Source organism: Netta rufina (assembly GCF_964035555.1).
Source record: "Netta rufina genome assembly, chromosome: 1".
Lineage (NCBI taxonomy): Eukaryota > Metazoa > Chordata > Aves > Anseriformes > Anatidae > Netta > Netta rufina.
The window spans coordinates 61,278,711-61,297,137 of record NC_140123.1 but is presented as its reverse complement, the minus strand read 5'-3'; the positions used below and the strand labels follow the sequence as shown (position 1 = coordinate 61,297,137).

Genomic DNA, 18,427 nt, shown 5'->3' with positions numbered 1-18,427 from the left:
TTATTATTATTATTATTATTATTATAGTACTTTTAAATTTATTACTATTTTTCTTCCAGCTGCCTCACTCACTGCTGCTGATTGCCCAGTGTCCAGGGGATGAGGGACTTAGAGGACTTAATGCCCTGGAGGTGCTGGCGTGAACAGCACCGTGCTGGAGAAGGAGTGCTAGAAAAAGGTTGGGGGATGTGTTTTTGTTTTTGTTTTTGTTTTTTTCTTTTTTTCTTCTTCCATTTCTAACTATGTAGTAAGTATTTCACAGGCTGGAAGAAATTGGCTGGACAAAAAGTGTAGAGATGTGTGAGGCTGTACTTCAAAATGTGTGCATTACCAATAAAAACTTGTACTGCACATAGGACAGCAAGGATTATTTTTTAATTCTAGGTCTGTTTTGTGCTCAGGACTTATGATGATAGGACTTTGATATTTATATGATAAGACTTTGATGTTTATGAGGTAGCTCTTTCAGATGTGTTACATTTATGATCTGAATGATAGAAACTCCTTACTGATTTATCACTTGACTATAAATATTAAACTGGGGTACAATTTCAGATTGCAGAAGGATAGTTTGTTAAATAATAAAACAGACTTATAATTGTTTGCTAGCTCAAGGAATGTGAATCTGAACAGGGATCAAGATCCTACTACAATCAGGTGCAAGAACAACATTTAGAAAACTTCACAGGGTCTGAAATCCTTTCCCGATTGTCATCTAATCTGATAGATGTATTTCAAGTTATAGTCTTCTTTCACAATTTTTAGAACTCCAGGCTAATATTTTATCTGTAAGCATGGGCTAAATCTTTAAAAATATTAAAGACTGCAACAGTATTTAAAGATGTCTAAAACTCCCCCAAAACAAATGTTTTTCCCTTCCAACATCACCAAGCTAAATTTTCCATATCAAACTATTGCCTGAATGTGTAATTATTTATATTTCTGCCCAAACTTTGCAGATAGTTTTGAAAAACAAAAGAGGAGAGCAGTTACATTTGGGGAGAATTAGGGCAAAAACATCTATATAAACTGGAAAAAATCCAACTGAAATTTCACACAAAATCAATCAATCAAGGGGGCAACCAAGAGGATGCTGACAGTAACTGGGCAGCGCATTCCATATGACATGCATGGAAGGGCAATGGCGTTAAATCTAGGTGAAAGCGGAAATCTAGAAAGTAAATTTAGTTTCAGAGAACCATTCCCAGAACCAAAACAATGCTAAGACAAAGCATCCCATAAACCAATGTTCTGTTGATAAAAGCCTTGAAAGGGTCTGGATGGGAAGATGTACAAGGAGCAGCTGAGGCCCCTTGGTTTGCTCAGCCCGAGCAGAGCAGGCTGAGGGGAGGCCTCATGGCGGCCTGCAGCTCCCTCACGAGGGGAGCGGAGGGGCAGGCGCTGAGCTCTGCTCTCTGGGGACAGTGACAGGACCCGAGGGGACGGCATGGAGCTGGGACAGGGGAGGGTCAGGCTGGGGGTTAGGGAAAGGGTCTGCACCCAGAGGGTGGTCGGGCACTGGGACAGGCTGCCCAGGGCAGGGGTCACAGCACCAAGCCTGACGGAGTTCAAGGAGCATTTGGACAATGCTCTCAGATACACGGTCTGATTTTTGGGTGGTCCTGTGTGAAGCCGGGAGTTGGCCTCAATGGCCCTTGTAGGTCCCTTCCAATGCAGGATACCCCATGATTCTGTTAACAGCATCTGAAACTTCATTATGCAGGCCTGAAGACGGCTTGTGAGCCCTACCAGGCTTTTAGAACTTTTCTACTGGTTTAATGATGCAAAACCAGAAAAGTCCTCAGTATTTTGCTTTACTTTGTTCAACATCTTCATCGACGACCTTGATGAGGGAACAGGGTCCACCCTCAGCAAGTATGCCAGTGATACAAAGCCGACATGCCAGAGGGCTGTGCTGCCATTCAGAGTGACCTCAACAGGCTGGAGAGTTGGGCCAAGAGGAACCTCACGAAGTTCAACAAGGGCAAGTGCAAAGTCCTGCACCTGGGAAGGAGCAACCAGATGTATCAGTACAGGCTGTGGGATGACCTGCTGGAGAGGAGCTCTGAGGAGAAGGACCTGGGGGTCCTGGTGGACGACAGGTTGACCATGAGCCAGCACTGTGCCCTTGTGGCCAAGAGGGCCAATGGGATCCTGGCGTGCATTAAAAGAAGCGTGGCCAGCAGGTCAAGGGAGGTGATCCTCCCCCTCTACTCTGCCCTGGTCAGGCCTCACCTGGAGTACTGTGTCCAGTTCTGGGCTCCCTGGTACAAAAAAGACAGGGATCTCCTGGAAAGAGTCCAGCGGAGGGCCACAAAGATGATACGGGGCCTGGAGCATCTTCCCTATGAGGAAAGGCTGAGAGACCTGGGTCTGTTCAGGCTGGAGAAGAGAAGACTGAGAGGGGATCTTATTGATGTTTATAAATACCTGAGGTCTGGGAGACAAGAAGGATTTGGCCAACCTCTTTTCAGTGGTGTGTGGGGACAGGACAAGGGGCAATGGCCACAAGATGGAGCACAGGAGGTTCCGCACCAACATGCAAAAGAACTTCTTCACAGTGACGGTGACAGAGCACTGGGACAGGCTGCCCAGGGAGGTTGTGGAGTCTCCTTCTCTGGAGATATTCAAGGCCCGTCTGGATGCCTACATGGGCAGCCTGCTCTAGGGAACCTGCTTTGGCAGGGGGGTTGGACCTGATGATCTCTCGAGGTCCCCTCCAACCCCTACACTTCTGTGATTCTGTGATTTTAATAGTAAGATATTTTAAAATAATGCATCTGCGTCATCAGTGATTCCGTGTAGAAAGGCATGACTATACCTGCTACAACTAGGTCCACACTTGACAGTATAAATTCTTAATCTAGTAACTCCTCTCCTGCCAGTGTCATATGGCCGTATGTCATACAGTCTTCACTGGTCTTCTGCATTTAATTAGAACTTAATACTTAGCTTCCATTGTGCCTGGCAACAGATCCACACCTTGAAATCATGTGTCTACTAGCATGTGGCTGAACACACACACACACAGATGAACTCACAAGAAGTGCTTTTTAAAGTAAAGCTGCAAGCCCTCTCTTCAAATTTGAAACACAGCCATCTTCCAAAGTATTTTAAGGTGAAGATGTGAAAAGCAAGTAAAATAAACCCGAGTGTACACTGTTTTAAAGATCGTGTCTTACAGAGTACAAATCTTGTCATGTTAGAGTCATGTATCTAAAATTTTAACGTGAACAGACACATGCAAACTTAGTTGATACCCGAAGAAAGTTCTTGAAGATTCAGTTTATAGCTAAGTACTCAAGATGACAGTGATTATTATTAGTACAAGATGCTTTGATTTATTTGAAAACAATGAAGCACATGCAGCAAGCTCTGGAAATACTAAAAAAATCCCCAAGCCAAGCACAACAAATTTAAGCTAATGTCTTGTGTGAGCATGATGGCAACGGCACGTGCTTCCAGGCACCACATCAGCAAATTCAATCTAAGAACACAGCCCAGATGCAGTTCTTCAAGCACATGCATGCCAGAAATAGCTTGTCTCAGGTGGGATTCACCTTTCTTTAATCATCTTGTTTGTCTCCAGGAGGCACCGTGGAGTTTTGCTGGTCTGGCCAACAATCTGCAAAATGCCTGGTCAATTTTCCTACCAGTGCAGCTCAGCCAGAATGCAGCTCTCCATCTGAATACACCGCAGGTATCGGGCAGTGAACCGCACAGAGTGTAAAGTGTATTTAAAACATTGACTCCTCTGCAGTCGGTACCATTTTATGTGAAAATGTTCAAGGGAGAGTACAGTTTCCAGGAAAATCAGACAGCCAATGTTTTTAAGCTATTTTTGCAGTTCAGGGCTGATACAACCTTTACAGTCAGAATATCTACTGTGTGTTTCTGTGATTCAGTCAAGGACAACTTACTCAGTTGTTCACATTTGCTTCCACACACTGACAAAACTAAGCAGTTCTACAGTTATACTGAGAAAGATCACAGAGAAACATGATTTAAAACCTATTAAGGACTTGCTCAAACTGCCAACAAAATATAATATCTAAACACGGTCTTCAGATACAATGTAATATGTTTATTTTTTTTTTAAATCCAAATTGTAAAGGTCCCTTTTTAAACAAAACAAAAAAATCAACACAATTCAGAGGGCTTATCTCATTTACCATATTCTTCCCACCCACTCTCCATTTATCATATCACAAAGCAGCAACTTATATTATTAGTGCTCGTATAGTGCACTTATATGAATTCTGATTTGTGTATTAAGCTTTAAATACAATGTATATCCATGAGCATAGCCCAGAGTACACAACATTACATTTTCAAAGCATGTTAAAAAAAGGACAATAAATGTATATCCAAGATAGTCAAACTCAAATATTTTGACCTGGCAAATTCTCTAACAAGTAACAGTAATTTTAAACTGCATACAAAGCAGAACAGTGCCAACATGCCTCCAGTCTGTGAGCTATGGTAAAATATCAAGCATACACGTAAAGAGGAGAAGCAAAAGGAAGATGCCACAAATTCAGAACTAACCTGAGGCACACCCAACTGCGACTGAACATAGGCAACCCACCTTCCCACTCTATAATGCAAAGAGCCCAACAACAACAAAAAGCACTCCTATGCTACGGAAAAAGTTAATGCTTAACTTTTTCCAAAATTTGTCTCCGCGTTTTTAAACAACTCGCTCAAAAAATGTAAAGATGAACATCTAATTATACTGAACAAATGTACAAAACCGTAAAGTCAGAGAAGCTCCGTAAGATTGCCACTTTTCAACCTTGCATAGTGATAGCTGGCATTGATATTGCTACCATAGCTTCAGCAGAAGATAGGGAAAAGGAAAATCTTTACTTCTAAGTATGCACATATGTAACATTTTCTTCACAAAATTCATTTAAACGTTGTTTTAATAAAAGGGGAAACAGCTCTAAAAAGGGAAAGATAGTGTTCACAAGCTGAGAAATAAAAAAATACAAAACCAGAACATTCCATAAAAAATGAAAATAATAACCATTCCATCGTAACAGCACCTATTTTATCACTAAATAAGCCCCATACATGCAACAAACTACAACTATTGTATAAGGCTGTCAAATTAAAGGTTTACTTCTCATATAAACAAAGTGTAAAAATAGCAATAAGTTGCAATCTTCAAATTTAATGCTATGTGAGGATTTCGTCCCCCCAGATTCATTTGGTAGCAATTTCAATATGCGTTTGATACAAAGGTCATCGATCTAGGAACCGTGGTACAAATACATTGTGCCTAAGACAGTGTTGTCATACCTCTGTTCGACTTTAACAGAATTGGAATGCTCAACAACACTACTAAGCTCGGGAATGCTTTCAGCAGTATCCCCAAAACCATGGTAGTGTCCATAGTGCAAAGTATCTCCAGGGTCTTCCACCCACGAGGGCCGGTTGGAAACGCAGCTGCTCGGGCTTCCATTCAGGTGAAGGGACCCACACATATCAGTGGGGTTATTCATGGCCTTTTCCGGCTCCTCGGTGCCGTTAGTGGTATGAATTCGATGCCTGCCGGGAGAAGTTATCCCAGGAATGATGCCGTTAGGTGTTATTGTTACACACTCCTCATGCCTGGTATCCATCCCACTGAGCTGCTGTGCGGCGGTGAAATCCAAATGTCCATTGATGGCACATCCATTTGTCAGTGCATTCAATATGGAGCTACTGCTATTCATATCTGCATTAAGAAATACACCTGTCACCAAAAATTAAGAATAAATCGAAATACATCAAAATGTCTCCACTATACTCCACTGATCTTAAAAACGTTTCCATACACAGCTTCGAAAATAAATCTGCCCTTTCTTTATTTGTACCAACATCGGTAGTTCAAAGCAAGGAGAGCTGAGCACTAAGCTTTAGTCATGGATTGTGATGTCGAAATATCTATCTACGTTCAATGTGCAAATATACTGGTATTAATCTTTCAAAGACAAGGTGAATTGCTCAGAAATGATTTCATTTAACTCTATGAAACAAGTGTAGCAGGCAGCATTCCAGACAGCATTTTGAAAGGTGGAATAAAAGGCTTGTTTCCATCCTAAATGTAATGCCCTCTTGGGATAAAAGATCATATATGTACAAGAACTGAGTATCTCTGAGAGGGTGATGAGTTGTTTTTTATTATTTTTTATTTTCAGTAATAATCTGTGTTTATTTATTTATTTATTTTTCTTTTCATCTCTCACAGCATGGTATACTCTGAAGTAGGCCAAAAAAAAGAAATACTATGTTGGGAGGCTAATATAAAATGTTTCAAAGTTCCTTTATTCAGAAAGTACTTCAGTTTATCTAGCAGCCTGCTAGATAAGATCGTGAGCAGGTTTATATTTAATGAGTTTATAATAACATCTGTACAATCCACATGCAAAAGGCCATACAATAGCAACAGCAGAGTGCACAGAAGACTAAAAAAGGTTAATGGCAGGAAACAAAATTCTAAAAACGTGCATGCAAAAAAAAAAAAAGAGACAACTGTTTTAGAGCAATTTCTCTTTTGAATTTAGTAATTAGTACAATAATTATTATTTCCATTAACAGATTTCAGCAGCGCGGCTGAAATGTATTTTTTTGCAGTGGTACTCAAAAGTACTAGCTCGAAAGCTGCATGATATATTCTGCCTTAAAAATGCCTACTAGCAAAGGATGTTTAAAAGTTACATCTATATTGGTAAAGATTAGCAAGGCAAATGTAGAAATGCAGACCCATAAGGTGACATTTAAAGATTTTACATTGTTCTTGTGCTCGGATACATGCACATGTGTTTGTGTATACATGAATGCATAAACCTATGTGCAAAACAGGGTTGTATTTACTCTGTATTTGCAAATCAAGCCCATAATTAGTCTGCGGGTAACTATCCACACTTATAAAACATCGGGTTTTTGTTAAAGTGATGTATTATGAGTACCACTGTTTGACAAGGAAGAACCAGAAGCTTTGGTTCCCTATTAGTCCTTCGCATGGACATGATTTGAAATATGGATTACGATACTGATACTTCACATACAGCACTGCACAATGCCAAGAAATGTATTAGCTTTGTAACTCGGTGGATATACTAACCGGAATTTCCTGTATCATCCCTACATGAGTTAAAATAACCACATCAACTGAACTGGCTAACCACAAATTCTCACTGAAAGTGAAAAAAAAAAAAAAAAGCACCCAAACCCATCACGACATCAAGGCTAATACTTCAGTGATGAAAACGCACAGAAGGAATTTCAGATAGTGTTTATTAACTGAAAAGTGCAAAATGTTAACTGGTTAAAAATAAACCCTTATAGGCTGGCTTTGCCAAATCAAATTTAATAAAAATGGCACTACTGTTAGTTAAGATGCAAAAGTAGGTAATGAATAATTCTAGTGATAATTATAGAATGTTACTACTTGTTAAAAATTAGCACCTATAGCAAGAGAGAATATTTATGAAAGACAATCATTTTTCCATAAATAAGAACACTTGGTAATTATCACTGGAAAATATCATAATCTACTTTTTAAGTACTGACTGTATATATATGTATATATATTACTTCTAATATATTAAAATATCTATCCGTCATCATTCCCTTTGGCGAATCTGATCTGTGGTACAAAGCATAAGCATTTTTATCACAGAACACGCTAAGAAATTCATTTCTCAATAATAATGATAAAGCACTATAATAGTAACTCTATGAACACCCCGGGGTTACCAAAAGCATCTTGATTCAGCAGCCCTGAAAAAAATCTTAGACCATTAATATTCACTAGTACTACTGACATGATGACTGTTTCATGAAGATCAACGTACAAAGTCCAAACAATTTTCCAAGGTACTTTAGTTCCAAATACCAGTTTAAGCCCAGCAATATGAAGCTTTTTATTTGCATTAAAAACCACAGATTTGCTCATAGCAGGATCCTGCACTTATATTGCTGTCTGAATAAATTTTAAACACACTACGTATGTCTAGACTACCCTATATAGCATTTTTTGAACTATTTTGAATATAGCTTAGTTGTTGTATTATTTTCAAAGCTATATATAAGTGCTACAATGTTTCCCTATCAAGTCTTATTAGCAATGAAATCTATTTAATGGAAATGAAATGAATCACTTAAATTGTTTCTGAATCTTCTATAACCTGAAATCATGGCAATTAAAAGCAAGGCACAACATAATACAAGCCTTAAGTTAAAAGTGAAACAGCCACTGTCGAGTTCGGTTTATCTGAGAACTACTAACAAACCTTCTCTTTCACCATTACAATATTTGTCATGAAACAGCTAATTTTAGATACCCACTAAAACCCCAGAATAGTGGGCGTTACAGCAATACAATGGTTTTCGAGACTCTAGATGACAATGTGCAAAAGTAAAGGATTAAGTCTGATACTTAAAAATAAAATGCGTATTGGTTCTTGCAACGACAAGGCGTTTGCATTGCAGAAACAGTGTATATTTCAATTTCTTTTGGTCCAACAGAACTACTCTCCTGTTGTTTGGTGTCTTCAACCATTTGAATGTTGTTGTAGTTAACAGGAAACTGTCCACTCCCACCTGATACAACAGCAAACTCTCTGTCAACGTGCATATTGTCAGCATCGTCCTCAACTCCTCCGTTCATCATTGGTATTAAGCCATCAAAGCTGTAAGCTGATGGAAAAAAAGAGGCAAGCTTAGTCACTGGTGCACACTTCAACATTCAGCCAACAGTATTTTGATTATTAAAACAAAAACTTTCTACATAGAAATCTTGGAATCAGAGAAAGGTTTGGGTTGGAAGGGACCTTACAGCCCACCCGGTTCCACCCCCCTGCCATGGGCAGGGACACCTCCCACCAGCCCAGGTTGCCCAAAGCCCCATCCAGCCTGGCCTTACATCTTAATTGTTTGCTTTTTAAAGCTTCTGATGTGTTTTGAGATTCCAGATGGGAAATAAGCAAATGCTCAGTAGTTACACTGTCATTTCCATCCCTCAAAATGGAGAATTACCAGAGTACCTGTCAGACTTTGCACCTGTGTATCAGTTGCTAGACTGATGTACTAACAGGTTGACTAAAGAGGAATTTAGGTTACCCACATTTAGGCTTTACAGCATGCCCGATGGATATAAAGCAGTCTCTATCCCAGAGGATGTCCGCCTGGCCAGCCGGGACCGCTCCCTCCTTGGCTCCCAGTTCCCAAAAACCCTGTCCCAGCCCTACGAGACTGCTCGAGGGCTCCCTTCAAGAGCTGAACAAACCAATCTCTTTTCTGATAAAGCCAAAAAGTGGGTACTCTGCTGTGGGAAATGCTTTAACAAGCCAGACAGGCTTGACTGCAGTGTCTCTTCCAGCTACCAGCTGAGGTACTCCTCCGGTATTAGCCCAGCAGACCCCGCACTGCTCTCACACCGACACTAACACGCCTTTTTGTACCCTGCATACACTCAGCATTATGTTTTAAAGGGCTACATCAGTCGACTGGGAGTCAGCTCGCATTACCTTGTGCACAACAGAAATTTTGGTAAATTCTTTGTTTGTAAGGAGCCTCCAGCAATCACTAACGTGTTTCAGGGCCAAAGAGCTTGCATGGGGGCTTAAAGGAGATGAGGGCCTCGGATCAGTGAACCTCACATCATCCTAAACTAGGAAGGGAAAGGCATATTCTGCAGCGAACCAGAGGAATGTGACGTGCAGTTCCACACTGGCACATCCAATGGTACAGACAGCATCGTTCCCTGTCCCCATCCCACAAAGGGCAGGCAGCAGCCACGGTGCTGATACAGCCGGTCACCTCTTGCTCACAGCGAGCCAGCGTTGTGTGGAGCACGCAGGGCAGCCTGCCAAGGGCCAGGAGCTAGGTGGACGGGGATGGGACTGTGACAAATGCACCCGTAAGATGGGTTGGCCCGGCGTGCATCACCTGTGCATTTGACCCCGTGCACCAAGCAGCCTGGGAAGCCGGGAGAAGAAGGTGCTGGATCCGATTTCACAAAAATGGACATAAAACATAAAACCCTGCTAATGTTTCTAAGCCCAAACTACCTGGTGTACGTTCTGAATGCTGTCTTGCAACAGGAGTAGTTACAGATGTATATTTGTTACATTCAGCTTATGGTGCTCATTTTTATATTCCAATAGCAGAGAGTAATTCATTTCCATCGCAGTGTATCATGTACCAGCGTTGCGTAATTTTGAGGCCAAAGGGTTTTAATACTGTGTGCCTGGCAGCAGGTATACATGTGTGCATATGAACAAAATTATGTGTACGTAACTCATGCCTCCTGCCCAGTTTAGCTATTTCAGGACAGCTCAAGTATTTCTCCCAACCCTGCTGCTTACAGTCCCACGTTAAGGCACGATGTATAGGTTTTCCAAAGGAGGGATTGTTCTAACTCAGGGTATGGCCATCAAAACCCTACCCCTTCCAGCAAACACAGGGCGTCTGCACGCTCTGAAATCTAGAATCTGCCACGCAAACAGCTTTAAAGGAAAGGACAAGAGGACAGTGTGCCTGTGATAAGGGCAAAATTGCCCCAAAATTGGTAGTGCTTTGGAAAAAGGCTAGCTAAGCACGAAAATACATTGATGACTTCTTATTACTCACCTTCACTGTTTACAAAGTGCCTCAAGACCAGTGACTCATTCCCACCCCAACAGGCTTCCTGCATTAATATGACAGACATTACTGATGCCGATGCCTTTGAAGGCAAACACATCTGATCAGAAACTTCAGCTTCAACAGTCTGGATGCACCTCTTAATTACTCTGAAAACCCTCAAGCACATGCAGCAAAGCATCTCCCTTTGCTCGCAAAGGTCTTAAAGAATTATACTTGTAAAAAAATTCAAGAATTACTCACACTGCTTCCCTACTCTAATGTCTCCATTTTTGGTTAGGAGACCTCATTCACTTAAACATATTTTGTTTGCCCCATCCACAGCTGCAGCTGTTTATGCTGAAAGGAAATGCAGATACTGCTATTTCTTGGCAACATACATCATAAAAATAGCTAGCCCAGTGCCACTCCTGCACATTTTGGGGGAAACACAACCTCGTGACTAGATTGGAGGAATTTTCTGGAACTAAGAGATTGCTGATTATGAACAGTCAGAAGGAACAACTCTTAAATACTATGGAGAGACAATACTGATGTCATTTACATTGTCCGTATCAATTTTAAAGCATTGTTTTGGCCTCATTTCCACTCTTGTTCACTGGAATTAAGCACCAGCTGAGCCCATTTTATTTGGCTTGCTGGAGGCCGCATCTGTTAGAGCAACATAAACTTTAACTGATGAAAGTGGCTTCAGTGACGACCTGCAAAGTCCCTCTCCCAGTGCTGGATGCAGGAATAACACAGGAGGTTTGAATACCGAATGCTGGATTCCCTTTAATAAGAGCTTAATGGAGTTAAAGACCAGAACCATCAAGGTACTATCCCATCACGGCTGGCAGGGGAAGCAGCGATATCCTCATCGTACAAGGCCGAAAATGAATCCTCAAGACTCATTCTAGTCTGACACCCTCCTGTAACTTATCCGTTCCCCTTTCCTTGGAACAAAATCCTGGGGATTTAATGTACGCTCACTTAATGTCACTGATATAATCTGTATCAACTGAGAAACTTTTTTTTGTATCACATTTATTTCATCCATCTTGCCTAGTAAACAGTTTCTGAAGTGTGAATGAATCCCGAAATGGAAAATTACCATCAGAACACCCGGGCTTCTTTGTGAATTAAGGCAATATTATGTTGCTCTCCAAAACAAGAAGAAATTGAGGAAGGAGCAGAAGCTAATTTCAGCTGCTGCTCTTCTGCATGTTATTCTTGGCATCGTGTAACTGCAGAACTCTCCGGAAATAGAAATTTCTGAACATGCCAAGATGCTAACAGGGATCTTATGGCATATGTATATACTTCAAAGGATGGAAAGCTTTATTTACCTACCTCTTGTATTCACATGTATTTTAAGTATGTCGGTGAGTTTGTGAATAATACTCAACATCCAGTCTGAAAGGCTTTAAAATGTTTATTTTCCTTTCTTGGCAACAATGTCACCCCATCCCTTTTACCTCTAGTGTCTCACCTTCCGTTCTAGCTTTCTTTACTCCAGCAGACTCCGTGTCTTCAAAGGATCTCTTTCGACTTGTCCCACCACTGAATGGGTTGGGACCTGCGTTCTGATGAACCCCATTTAAGGTGCCATTGCTATAGTAACGATTCAGGTGACAGTTCTGGAGGTTCAAGAGAAACTGGGCACATTCTTGGAAGCCCTGGGTATGTGCAAGGTCTGCTGCTGTCAGGCCACTGGCATTTCTCAAGCTGTACAATACAAAGAAACTGAATTACACTCATTCATCAACCTAGCTGGCTGCTGCTGCTGCCCTTACTGACTATCTATCTGTTGGCGATGAGAGAAAGCATACACTTAGCAAATTTCCATTAAGAAATTAGTTATCAATCTTAGTATTATAACTAACTTAACTTTTCTCACATATATCTGGCTTCTAAGCAAAATTTGGGAGACAAAACACTTTAAAATAAAATCAATATACTATATGCCTTAAAAAAGCATCTTCCTATTTAAACTTCTCAAAACGCTTTATTCTAAAATAGTCTGAAGACCTGATCTTTACGTAAACTTCAGACTAATTTAAGCCTTGAACGTTACCATCTTCTGCAGTTTATTTTGCAATCTCTATCTTGAGTAAAAGATCAAATACTCAAAACAAACTTAACATGACTTGGCAATTGTCCATGGCATTCTGGTTTCTAAGGTAACAACAACATCACTGTTCCTCCTAACAATAAAATATACACATACATAGAAAAAAAAAAAAAGATAAGATGCTATACTTAGTTATGCTTTGCTTATAGTTTCTTTTTTTTTTTTTTTCTGGTTTGTTTCTCATTTCAAAGTGTGTGACATCATAAGTGTTGGGACTTGCTTTGTTATTTGAACCAAGACTTTTTCCACGTACAAGAGAAATGGCACTGGATTTTGAACATCCTAATATACCAAGGAGCTTATAAATGAAACCAGATTAAGACATGTAGACTTGTGGAGGTTTAATTTGCAAGAATGCTGTAGGCCATGTATTTACACAAACATACAGTATGTCTGCACTTAGACATACCGGATCCTGTCAGAAGGAAGCACAGAGAACTGGCAACAAGAAGGCTAGAAGTGACACAACTAGACTGTGAAGCAAAAGATATGCCAATGAATCTTTCCTACTTTTTCCCCTCCTTTCAAACCACAGCTAACTAGTCAGAAAAATGGAGTTTTGTTTCTTGGCTTCAGTAGTTTATACACAGTATTTATACTGTAGTAGTTGAAGTCTAAGACTTAAAAGTCCAGAAAGAGTTTAGCCACAGAATGAGAATTCAGAAGATGAACAGACCTGACTCCTCTGTTGTAACTTGTATCAAGGAGAAGACAACTCAATCCAGCTCACGCAAAGAACACAGGGCACAAAGCTCAGCTTTACTTCCTAGAACACTGCAATTTATTTGCTGTAACAATGAAAGACCAGACAGATCTTCAGAAACTATTGCAGCAAGGCTAATTCCATAAATAGATACAGCTACATTATGTAAGGTTTGGAAGGGTACTTTGAAACACTACAGAACTAGAAAGGTTATTAACTAGGAAGATCAGGGTAATCTCATTCAATTCTAGACTATTTTAAGTGGTCACTTACTTGGACTATTAGTGAAAATCCAGAAGCGCAGCAAAGAGCATCCCAAAAAGCAAGACTTTAGGAGACTGAAAAAGCTATTCGGTCAAAAGAAATGAAGTCTCAAGGTGGAGATATCAGCTTCAAACACCTAACAGACAGCTGCAAAGAGACTAACGTGTTCTGTGCATCCAGCGCTGGCAGTGTATGAATGGGATTAACAAGAGCTAAGTATATTTTAAATAAGGCACTAGGAGAAAGTTTCAGAGTATAAAGTTGGTTAGGGCTGTTGAATCTCCAAAGTGTTTTTTCACCTGCTTCTTTTTAAGAACAGACTATGAGGCCAGAAATTCTGTGAAACGTAGTCGATCCTTTCCAGGGCTACACCAGATGGCCTGCTGCGGATCCTGCTAACCAGTATTCAGTGCTCTTCTGGCAGTTCTCATTTACTTGTGTTGTAATACAGATGTAATATTTCAATATTGATTTTGAACAAAGCGACTAACTCCATTCTGTCTAAATTGTTTTAAATTTGCTGGCCCAAAAAGGAAAATAAAAGAAATCTAAATGAGCACATTAAAGATATGCAAAGGTAGAAGCATGACCAAAACAATACGGTGTTAACACCTGATTTCATGAAACACCAATGAATAATAATTCTCCCATTTAGCAGGTGTTGTTGAACAGTATAGCTCTGCTTTGAAAAAATGGACTGTAAGACAAAAAAAATAGACCGTAAGATGTAACTGTCAGACAGACTAAGTCACCATTTCCCAAAGTAATGGTGATATAAGCTGCGAGAGGCATTTGGAGATGTACGAACTAAGACCCAAGAGTGTAAGGCTATATGTACTAAATTTTGAGAAAGTTTGTTTCCCAGAAACAAAAAAAAATGAGATCTAAATTAATGTCTGACAGATTTCAATATGTAATCAGCTTTGTAAGATTTTATAGATCTCTCCCCTCCCCACTTCTTAAACGCCTTATTCCTAACAGGCAAACAAAAAAAAGTACTTGTCCTAAGGAAGTATTTTAGCAATACTGCATAGATTTTCTAGGGGCTCAAGCAGACTGGATGTAATATTCTTGATTCTAAGAGTTTAGAAATTTCTCTCTTAAAAATCTGAGTCTGAATTTAACAATTTCACAAGAACTCACTTTGTCAGGAAGTTAGCAAAAAAACAAAAAAAAAAAAAAAAAGAAAAAATATAAAGTCAAATAAAAGGGGATGTAGATGACTCCAAAAACTCGCTGGCCAACTGCTACTCAAGAGAAAACAACTGCAAAATTCTCTCTGCTCTCTCTCAGTGGGAATAATAATATGAGGAATTCTTCTACATTCGGTTGTCAAGTTCCGTGAATTCAATAGGAACTTGATTATTCTAGGACTTTCAAATCCTTTCACATTTCACTTAAACGTGCTTGTATTCCAGTATTTTCAGGAAGGAGAAAAGCAGAAGTCAACAGAAACGGCACAAACTTTTTTTTTTTTTTTTTTGAGAAAAATGAAACCTAATCTAGAAAAATAACTCTCTACTTCTTTAGCAGCTTTTTTTTTAAGCCTTCTCTAGGAAAAAACGAAACAAAAAACAAAACCAAAAACAACCTGTCACTGGCAACACAAATGGCTAAAAGAACTAGCCATGCTACACTAGCTCATCATAACTGCAAGAAATATGGCAAACTCAATTAGCCCACGCATAAATCAGAAAGATATCACGGTTTTACCAGATTGGAATAGCTTTATGACATGAATTCATCAAGAAGTGTTTCCAAAATATGTAATTGAGTAAGAAGTAATGCCGTAACTGTGAGGATTTTGAGTGCATAACGGCAAAATCCAGTCCAATACAGCCTTTCCAGAAACCCTGAAGTGAAATACTAGAAAGAATTAAAAAGCTCAGCCATCTACTCCACCACTCTTTAAAAGCACTGATCCGAGTAGTACTCCTCCGTCGCAGCAGCAGTTACAAGGAACTGGGAACACTTCTCCTGAATCTCAAATTACCTCAAATGATGCCAGCGTTTGGAAATGAAGCAGCTAGCTCTGCTAGGTCCATAAGCTAATATAAAAGCTGTTAATGTAAACAGACTTTATTCTGGAAAGGAAAATAGAAATGGCTCACTGCACTGACCACGTATAAGATGCATAAGGAGTTCAATCTCTTACGTGCAATCTATCTCTATGTCAGTCCTTGCTTATGAACTGCAGTGATGCAAACTATCAGGTGAAAAGGGAGAAGAAACAATTGAAGATTCTTTTGGATATTAAGCCGACTATGTATGACATAGACTGCATTGTTAAAAAAAAAAAAAAAAGGAAACTCAGAGAGCTAATCACTGTATTTAAGTAAATTGTCAACTGCCTCAGTTATTAGAGATGTCCCATGAAAGGCACATTCCTTAATTTCTCACAGCTGCTTATAAGAACAATTTGACTACATAAAGGGTACTTTAACTAAAACCAACTTCAAGACTTTGGCTGTGAAAGAAAAGTAGTGAAAAAAATGCAATCCTTTGGACAAGATGGATGGAAATACCTCAAAGTTTCATATTTCTTGAAAAACTTTTTCCACCCATCCTTGATTATTTATTTTTTTTTTTTTTAAGTTAAAAATCCTTTTAGTACTAGTTATGAGCTGACTTTAACCCTAACCTTGAAATAGCCAAAGAAACTGAGAACATACTATCAGATATTAAATCTTCAGGTAAGTGGCCCTTTTATTCCTTCTCATAATGTGTCAAATATGACAGCACTATTTCTCCAACTATTACTCAGAACGTACAACTTATCAAGGAACTTTTCTGCAGGTTCTCTCTCTCCCCCCTTCTCTCTTTCTCTTTTCTTTTCCCTTAAGATACTACACTTGAAAACAAGCTCGTATTTCCTCTCAGGCGTTTTCTCAAAACTAGGCTACCTAGCTGAAAGAAGACCAAGCATGTAACAAGCTAGACAGACAGGTATTTTCCAAAGATGCTTTTATGAAGTAGCTATCAGATGTGAAAGGATGGAAGAAAGTCATACTAAAGAAAAGAAAATCAGGCTAAGCCTTGAAAAGTTACATGCAAGTTACAATTAGACAGTCTTTTATTAAATAGCACATTCATTGACTCAGTACAGTATTTTCTATTTACCATCAAACCTCCTCTCTTCTCCAAATCAAGTCCAAAAAAGTAGATGTCTCTGAAGGAGGTCAGTCCAGCTACAGAAACAGGTGGAGAAGCTCAGGAAAGCAGACTGAAAACTATACCTCTTAAAAGACGATTCTGGTGTCCTGTTCTTTTTTTGGCACCTACTCCAGACAGGAATATGTATAAATGGTTGAATTGAAAAAAGTGAGAAACATATCTGACTTAACCTTACCCAGAACTAAGTGCAGTTTTCGTTGTCAGGAAATTGATTCGCTCTACGCTTAGAAAGCACGAACCTTGCATCATTTCCATTTGATTTTCCATTCATATTTGAAAAACAAATGAGTCCTCTTAAGATAACTTGGCAGTATTTCATTTTGCTTTATAGTTTATTCATTGTATTTATGTAACTCTTATTACTGCAGATAAATCAGAATCACAAAAGCATGATGTTATTTACCCTCAGCCTTCTTTGTAGACAAAAATCCAGGAGCTGGGAATGATAAAGATGTATTATTTTCCTTGAAGAATGGAAGTGTGGGATGCTAACTCCAAAGCAAAAGAAAAAAAATACAATTGGAAAGATACATTTTCATACTATGAAGTTATTATAAATAGAAAAGGTCCATGAGAATAGTTGACGGAAATCTGGATATGGAGAAGTAGAAGTAGGTGATCTTGAGGTTTCTTGACAGATTACATTTAACACTTGAATTCTGTAGTGACAAGTGTTTTATAAATGAACTGAAAACACGCACTGTTTATTAAGAGTTAGAACTCTGACTTTCGTATATACATTTATTCACATACCTTCTATAGTGCTTAAACAACACTCTTACAACCCAGTATTTCTTCATCCATCAAGAGATGTCCACAGGCAGTCTTCAAAACTGACTAATCTTGGCATGAAGAGAACTTTTTTTTTTTTAATTTTTTTTTTCTCCCTCCAGTTGACATTACAACTCCCATTTTAAAGTCCCAGTTCATCTGAGAGTCTTGGTATCAAATTAAAGCAACTATAAAGAGGATACTCTTGAAGCTTATGCTTAGTTATTCCCTACTTCTGAAATGCTTTTAAAAAGGCTGTGTGCATAACTCAATCATTGTTCATAAATAAATAAATATCCTGACCAAACAGGATTTGCATATAGAAACACAAAGGTAACTTTCAATTTAGCCTTATTTTAGGGAGATTTTTATTATCTCAATCTAACCACAATTTGTTGTTTTGACAAGTTCCCTAAAGGAAGGAAAAATCTGAGACAAGCTCTCAGAAAATATGGAAGATAATTCTACTGTGATTAAGGTACAGAGAGTACAAAAAAAAATAACTTAAAATTGTTTAAATGTACCTTCTTGTAAGGAAGATTTACTTCAAGATAACTCAAAAAAATTACTCTTAGAAGGATCTGTAGAAAGAAAGACTTGTGTTTCTTGCATTGACTTATAAATTATACTGAATTTACTTAGACAAACTTGATTCTAAGTTGCTTTAGTTGTTCATATTTTTATACTCACAGAAAGAAAAAAATCAAGTACATTTCTGTGTCTTTGATATGTACTACTTGAAATACTCTATCTTCCACTTATAATGT

The 18,427-nt window shown here is 39.0% G+C and overlaps 1 protein-coding gene across 2 annotated transcripts in view; it reads right to left on the bottom strand.

The window, feature by feature from the left end:
* Nucleotides 1-4,072: 4,072 nt before the first annotated feature.
* ANKRD10 (ankyrin repeat domain 10) overlaps nucleotides 4,073-18,427 on the bottom strand; it is a 36,507-nt gene continuing 22,152 nt past the window's right edge. Inside the window, exons 4-6 of one of the 2 annotated variants that reach the window (XM_084295802.1) lie at nucleotides 12,107-12,342; nucleotides 8,593-8,688; nucleotides 4,073-5,740 (exon numbers count right to left, since the gene is read on the bottom strand). In XM_084295802.1, the coding sequence (XP_084151928.1) occupies nucleotides 5,256-5,740; nucleotides 8,593-8,688; nucleotides 12,107-12,342 (817 nt within the window). In that variant the 3' untranslated portion in view covers nucleotides 4,073-5,255. The remainder of the gene's footprint in view (nucleotides 5,741-8,592; nucleotides 8,689-12,106; nucleotides 12,343-18,427) is intronic. The other variant, XM_084295803.1, reaches the window with a different exon arrangement.